Genomic DNA, 8,130 nt, shown 5'->3' on the forward strand with positions numbered 1-8,130 from the left:
TATGAATCCCTTAAGCAGTGGGAAAAGAAAACAAATGCTATATCTGTGCACTCTTGTTCCTTGCATATGGTCATTTTTAACTCAAAACTCTAATTTTCACTCAAAATTTATTACTTTTTATATCAATACACTCTTGCTTCCTCAAAGATACCTTGAATAAGGTAATTTTTAATTCAAGACATACATTTTCACTCTATGTTTCTCTCTTTTTTATATCAAAACACTCTCATTCCTTCAAAAGGTACCTTGGATAAGGCCATTTTTAATTCAAAACACTCATTTTCATTCCAAGCTTCTAACTTTTTACTCCAAGTTTTTAACTTTTTACTTCAAAACACTCTCGTTACTTCAAAGCTCACTTGAATATGGCCATTTTTAACTCAAAACTATCAATTTTACTCCAAGTTTTTAACTTTTTACTTCAAAACACTCTCGTTACTTCCAAGTTTTTTAATAAGTTCATTTTTAATTCTAAACTCTCAATTTCATTTCGTGTTTTAAACTTTTTACATAAAAAAACTCTCGTTCTTTGATAAGTTACCTTCAATAAGGTTATTTTTAGTTCAAAACTCTCATTTTCATTCAAAGTTTCAAATTTTGGACATCAAAATCTCAAAACTCTCATCTTCACTCCAAATTTTTAACTTTTTACGTCCAAACACTCTCGTTCAAAAGGTACGTTATATATGGCCATTTTTAATTCAAAACTTTAATTTTCACTCAATTTTTAACCTCTTACATTAAACACTCTCTTTACTTTTTCTTTTTAGAAGCATTATTATTATTATTTTTTCTTTTGTTTTTATTTTACTCTTTGTAAGTTTACTTTGGATTGTAATTTTTTTCTCCAGTTTTATTTTTATACTTTTGGTTCATTCTTAATTTATTAGTTTGAGTCAGGGTTTCAATTATTAGTGAAATTTTGTGAGTAAGAGTGTTTCCCTTCTCCTATCACATATGTGTATATATATACAATTGCTATTACAATGAAATGACCATATTTTCCTTTAGTAAAATACCTAATATTATAACATTTATCACCAATTTCTCCTTTCTCTTCTTGTTTTTTATTTTTTATATTTTGATTCAGTATTCTTTATTAAATGTGTGAACTTCTCGTAGGGCTTTCCAGCACTTATGCCATATTAACTATATGTACGTTTCCTAGGAACTAAGTAAAACTTAAAATCATAGCTCTTTCTAGCAAATGTATAAAAGGGGAATAAACATATTGTAATAGTATAAACATTCATGAATCAGTAGTTGTGATAGAGTAACTTTAATACCATCAATAGTTTTTCCTAATTTAAAATTATTATTTTTTTGTTATTAATCTTAGTGTTGTTATTAATATGTTAGATGGATATGAATGTTGAGAATGTGGAACAATGCGGTGATTCTCTCACAATTGAAGAAGTGTTTGAAGTTACGAACGATGGAAAATTGTTATGGTATGAGTCACTCATTGAAAAATTCGTGAATATTATGGTGGAAGAAGTTAAAGCTAATAATCGTAGTGGCACAACATTTAGTAAAAGTGGTTGGAGTAATTTAGTCAAACAAATGAATGTTCAAACGGGGAAAAAATTTGGTTTAACCCAACTTCGGAATAAGTTTAGTGGTTTGAGGAAAATTTATACTGAGTTTAAGAAATTATTATCGGAGACTGGCGTGGGATATAACAATGAGACGGGCATGGTTATAGTTGAGGAAGAGAGATGGGACAGGTTGTGCAAGGTTAGTAATTTAATTATTAGTCCTAAATAAATAATAAAATCTTGTATATTATTGGTTATGTGGTTAATATTATAACAAAATTTGTAGGTTGTTACGAATGCAAATAAGTATAAAAAGTATGGATGTAAGTATTTTGACAAGATGTCGACTATATTTGGGGACACATATGCAAAAGGGATGCATGCCCACCCATCCACTACAGCACCACCCACAATCATTTTGCCCACTCCCAATGATGACGATGATGAGGAAGAGGGTTGTGAGGTCAGTCCCCCACCTTTACGTAAAGGTAAGAAAGCCAAAAGAGATGTTTTATCTCCTGGTATAGCTGCACTCTTGTCAAACATGAATGAGAATTCTGAGAGGAGAGCTGAGAGAATGGAAGCTGCAATAGAGAAAGCAGCTAAAGCATCTTTTACTTCTACTCGTGTATCTTCATGTGAGAAAGGAGATGATGAAGCTCTCTCTCCCTTAAAAAATGATAGAGATTATAAAATGTTTGATGCCTCCATGCTCCTTTTACAAAAAATACCTAGAATTGAGATAGCCCAATTCGCTAAGGTATCGAAGTTATTACATGATTCTGAGAAGTGGCAGAAATTTTTTCTTTCGGCACCTGAGGATGTAAGAATTGGTTGGGCATTGAATGTTTGAGTTTTTCTTTATGGATGATTGTGTTTTGTGTCATCGTTTAACTTATTACTATCTCACATTTGGATGACTGTAATAACTTAAATACTTTTATTATCTCACATTTGGATGACTGTAATAACTTAAATATTTTTATTATCTCACATCTGGATGACTGTAATAACTTAAATACTTTTATTATCTCACATTTGGATTACTGTAATAACTTAAATATTTTTATTATCTCACATCTGGATTGTTGTAATAACTTAAATACTTTTATTATCTTACATTTGGATGGCTATAATAACTTAAATAATTTTATTTCTTGGATGTCTGTTAGTACTCAAATACTTTAATACCATTATTTAAATGTTAGTTTTATTATTTAAATGTTTTGTTTATTATTTAATTGATTTGCTTATTAACTTAAATGTTTTGCTTGTATTAAATCTTTAATTAGGGTAATGGATATGTGGAACAATATAAGAAGAATAATTCAATTATATAACGATGAGGAGGATAATGAGAGTGTCTTAATATTTGCTGCTCTTTTAGAAGAGCAGAACTTCTATCAAAAGAGGCGTTGTAGGGATTCCATTTTACAAGGGGAAACATATGTTATGGAGATTTTAAACGGCCATAGAGAAAGATGTTATGAAAATTTTAGGATGTACCCTGAAGTTTTCAGAACATTGTGTAGTACCCTGAAAGGTATAGGGCTGAAGGATTCTAAATTTTTAACTGTTTATGAACAAGTGGCAATCTTTTTGCTCACTTTATCTCATAATCAAAGGAATCGTGTTGTAGCAGAGAGATTTCAACACTCCACTGAAACCATTTCTAGACACTTCCATGCTGTGTTGCATGCAGTATGTCAGTTGGGCACCCATATCATTGCCCCTCCTAATTTTTCTGTGATTCCGAATAAGATTAGAGAGTCTTCTAGGTTTTACCCTTACTTCAGGCATTGTGTGGGAGCTATAGATGGAACCCACATTCCTGCAACTCTGCCAGCAAGTACACAACTTCCATTTCGTGGTAGAAAGGGTTATACTACACAAAATGTAATGGCTGTATGTGACTTTGACATGAGGTTCACATATGTGCTAGCTGGGTGGGAAGGCTCAGCTAATGATTCGAGAATCCTAAATGAGTGTACTGAAAATGAGGCAATGAACTTTCTAACTTCACCAGCAGGTAATATTATTTTACAAATTCACTTAATATATGGTTAGTTTATCATACTGTATATATCTTTATGTATTCTAAACATTGCAGGTAAGTATTATTTGGTGGACTCAGGGTATGCCAATAAGCCTGGTTATTTGGCCCCATTTCGAGGTCATACTTACCACTTTCAGGAATACCGTAGGACTAGACAACCTCGTCGTCGGGAGGAAGTGTTCAATCATAGGCATTCATCTTTGAGAAATATAATTGAGCGATGCTTTGGGTTATTGAAGATGAGATTCGCTATTTTGAGGGCAATGCCTCCTTATAAGTTTTTAACACAAGTATTGATTGTAATGGCTTGTTGCACATTACATAATTTCATCAAAAATCAGCATCAGCCTGATGACATATTTGATGGTAATGATACTCCTCAAAGTGATGGTGAAGATGATGAGATTGTTGAGCATGTGCCTTCGGCTCAGCTTCGAGAAATGGATCAGTTGCGTAATACTATTGCTGATCAAATTTGGAATTCTCTTCAGCACTCTTGATCCTTCTGAAAGTGATGGTATATATTTTCTTTTATATGTAATATATTTGTTGCTATTGTGAGCTTGCAATATATATATGTAATATAAATCTTTTTTACAGATATATAATTCAACTTAAATGCTATTATTGCAGATATGAAGTGTGTTGATGCTCTCTTGAAGGCCACATGTGCTATTATGAAGATGATGTGTCGTTGCCATTGTCATCCACTTTATGAACTTCTTATCAATTTTTAGTGACAACTATGTATTGTTAATGCTTTGTTCCAAACATTTTATGTACAACTTAAACTTGTTTAATTTGTTGGTTGAATATTTAAGGACTTGTAAATGTTATACACTCTATTTCAATTATGCTTTCAATTGAGTTTGTTTTTATTTTAATGTTGTGTTGGACTATACAGGTATCAGGATAATAAAATTGAAGCAGGTTATTGCAAAGAACTTGTAAATAGGTTATTGCAAATTTTTTTTACAAATATTGACTCTCATGTAGTATTATAAAATGTGATTAGAGATTATTTATTTTTAATGTTGAGTTGGACTATACAGGTATAATCATAATAAAATTGAAGCAGGTTATTGTAAAGAACTTGTAAATAGGTTATTGCAAATTTTTTTACAAATGTTGACTCTCATGTAGTATAGTAAAATGTGACTAGAGATTATTTATTTTTAATATTGAGTTGGACTATACATGTATAATGATAATAAAATTGAAGTAGGTTATTACAAATAACTTGTAAATAGGTTATTACAAAAATTAATATATATATAATTTGGTGGGGGTTTACATTTTTTTACAAAAGAGAAGGCAAGAATCTGTATTTTGGAGTTAAATTCCCACCAATGCAGACTTATAAGAGTCGAAAATTATTATCAGAGCTGTGTAGTATTTTTTTTTTCTTCTTTCGCTAATGCGAAAAATGAGCAAAATGAATGAAACACAAACCTATGGACAATCATCACCAAAGGAACAAACTATACCAGGAAATTTCAAATAACTTAAAGTGTAGTTTCAGATCAAGATAACATGCTATGTGTGTGTGTGTGTGTGTGTTTGTGTGTTCAAATTTTAATATATTTATTAAAAATATATAGACTATTTATATAGAAATAAATTTATAAATAAATTTAAAATTTATAAAAATAAATTAAAAACAATGATAACCAAACATGTTTTTTGTTTCTGTTTTATTTTGTTTACAACAGTTGGAGCTACCAAACATGTTTTGTTTTTAAAATTCTTGAAACGCATGACTTACCAAACATGTTTTGCATGTTTTTGTTTCTGACATTTCTACAGTAAAAGATCGTTCCCAAACGTGCTTCCGATTTTTGCCAAAACACTCTAATAGTAAAAATGCTATTTCTGTTTTAGCCAAAAACAAAACGCCTAAAGTAAAACGCATGCCAAACGGGCCCTTAATTGTTGGCAATTTAATTTCAAACTCGCAACTTTGTGCCTTGGGTAGCAGATGTTGTGGTGGCTAGAGATGGGTGTGTATGTTCAATATCCATCATAGTCATGACACAAATAGTCAATAATTAGTGACAACTTTCATATTCATGACACAACTAAAAAATAAATTGAAGATTGAGCTAGAGAAAAATGTATTTACAACAGCCACCAGGATAGGCAAATTTGAGCATCTTTGCAAGAAGATAATCTCAACAGTGGGGAATTGTGGCTTATATGTGAATCTAATTCTATAGTTATATAAATACAGTCCTGAAAAAGGAGAGACTTTAAGAATTTGGAATTAACTAAGACTGAAGTGATCGCTCACATTCCAAACTTCATTTCCCTCGAGGACACTGATTGGAGAAGGCACGAAAGTGAAAAATGTCTAATGGAATTTTAGATTTAAGACACTTTCTCTAGAATGGGAAAACAATTGGTGTAATACTCCTATTATTTAAAGGATTTATTTTATTGTATTTAATTACTTTGTTTATTTTATGAGTAATGATACTCTTAGTCTGAATCCTACATGTAATTGTCACGTAATTACCTAAATTGTTGACATTTTCTTTGCACGCTAAAGATACTGAAAATAAATAAAAAATAAAATATGGAAAGAAGTTGAAAAGGTTTTGACAACTCCTCTCTATCTCTCTGATTTCTCCACAGTGATATCTTGGTTCTACTTCTTCCTCATTCTTTCTCTCTCAGACTCACTCAAAGAGGAAAATACATATAAACGTATATGTTTGTACCTTCAATCTTATTAGGGTGTTTTTTTTTTTTTTTTTTTCAATATATATTTTGGCTTTTGTATATTGTATCAGTTTTGGCAAACATAACAGGAAGTTGGATGATGAACATGGCATCAGATGAGAGGGTAGAACTTGACTGCTTTTGAAGTTTCTAATAAAATCACCAAAACTGATACAATATACCGAAGCCAAAATATATATTGAAAAAAATTATTAATAATAATAATAAATTAAAAAAAATAAAACATGAATACATACCTTCATCCATTGCATTCTCGGCTGGAGTCATCTTCTTCTTGGCAATAAAGAACTACTTTTAAGTTAAAATGGAAATCTAATGTACAAAAATGAAAGATGAAAATTCCATTAAGGCTTAGATTTAGATACAGTATTTATGTTGTTTTATGACGGCAAACAGTTGAACTTCTATGATTCAATTGTTGGTGTTTGGTAATGTTTTTGTTTTCAAATCTCTCTTTCTGGTGAACCTTGAAACAGTAATATGATTTCTGTTAAAAAATTAATGTTTTCACTGCCTTCAATTTTTCCTTATATATTGGTAAAAACTACGTAAAATATAAATAGAATTAATGAATGATTCAGGGATGCCGACAATTATATCCTCTGATAAATGTGAATTGTGTTCATTCAAGTGATTCTATTTAACATTACTTTTTGCTTATATATGATCTGCTGAAAGAGTAGCCCATATATTATCCACTTTGTAATAAACTTTTAAAGGTTCCACCAAATTCTTTGAATATTCCTCTCTGTTCTTCTGGATTGAGAAGGTCTCACTGCTCTGCTCTCATTGATAAAATCACTAAGAAGCTCACTGATTGGAGTACTAGGTTGCTGTCAATTGCAGGAAAGATTGAACTGATAAAAACTGATATCACTCCAATTTGTTTATACTGGTGTAGTGTCTTCCTTCTTCCAATTGTAGTCATAAAACAAATTCAGAAATTGTGTAGAAACTTTGTTTGGGGAAGCAAGGATAATTTGAAAAAATTACATCTTCTCAGTTGGGATATGATGTGTAGATCAAAAACTGAGGGAGGGTTGGGTATTAGAAAATTGAAGGACCTGCAGGTTGCTGCTCACTATGTTTGGCATGGGATTTTTTATTGAGTAAAGATAGGCTCTGGGTCTCTTGGTTTCAAAACAGATATGCTTCAAAATCATCATACTGGAATGCTGTTCTAAAGGTCTCTTATTCAAGCCTGTAGAAAAACTTGATTAGTGTTAGAGATATAATATTGACTAATATCCAATTTTCTATTGGAACTGGGCAAACTTTCAAGGTTTTGACAGATCCTTGGTGTGAAGGGGAAACTTTGTTATAGAAATTTATGCACAGAAGGGTTAGAAGGTTGGGGTTCTCTTGGTCTTCTCTATTGTCCAGTATTATCATTGATGGAGGCTAGAATTTTGATCTTTTACAAGATGAAATTTTCAGACCCATTAAAGATTACTTGCACACACTGCCTATTCACGCCAGACCAGATAAATTTCTTTGGGATGGAGGTGATTTTAATTTCAAAAAAGCTTGGAAGGGTTGTAGAACTACTTATCCAGAGGCTTTGTGGTCATCTGTTTGTTGGGGGAAAGCTAGACCTCGATGGTCTATTAATGGAGTTTTTCTATTTTAAGATCGACTGCCTACAATGTATAATCTGCAGAAGAGGAAAGTGCAGTTGGCACCTAGATGTTCTAATTGCCTACAACAAATTGATACCAAAGATCATGTTTTTGTTCAATGCCCTTTTGCTATGAATTTCTAGAGCTGGTTGAAAGATACACTTGGTTGGACTGT

General features: G+C 31.5%; 2 protein-coding genes across 2 annotated transcripts; both read left to right on the forward strand.

The window, feature by feature from the left end:
- The first annotated feature begins 1,359 nt into the window (after window positions 1-1,359).
- LOC132278025 (uncharacterized) lies at window positions 1,360-2,391 on the forward strand. The gene is made up of 2 exons (XM_059779858.1): window positions 1,360-1,737; window positions 1,825-2,391. The coding sequence occupies exons 1-2, from the start codon at window positions 1,360-1,362 to the stop codon at window positions 2,389-2,391; spliced, it is 945 nt and encodes a 314-aa protein (XP_059635841.1).
- A 443-nt stretch (window positions 2,392-2,834) lies between these two features.
- Window positions 2,835-4,094, forward strand: LOC132278027 (protein ALP1-like). Its single transcript, XM_059779859.1, has 2 exons — window positions 2,835-3,567; window positions 3,649-4,094. Exons 1-2 carry the CDS (start codon window positions 2,835-2,837, stop codon window positions 4,092-4,094), a joined length of 1,179 nt encoding a protein of 392 aa, XP_059635842.1.
- The last annotated feature ends 4,036 nt before the right edge of the window (window positions 4,095-8,130 follow it).

Source organism: Cornus florida, unplaced genomic scaffold, assembly GCF_030987335.1.
Source record: "Cornus florida cultivar Cherokee Brave unplaced genomic scaffold, ASM3098733v1 CherokeeBrave_3.0.0_Hap2_Chr10, whole genome shotgun sequence".
Taxonomy (NCBI): domain Eukaryota; kingdom Viridiplantae; phylum Streptophyta; class Magnoliopsida; order Cornales; family Cornaceae; genus Cornus; species Cornus florida.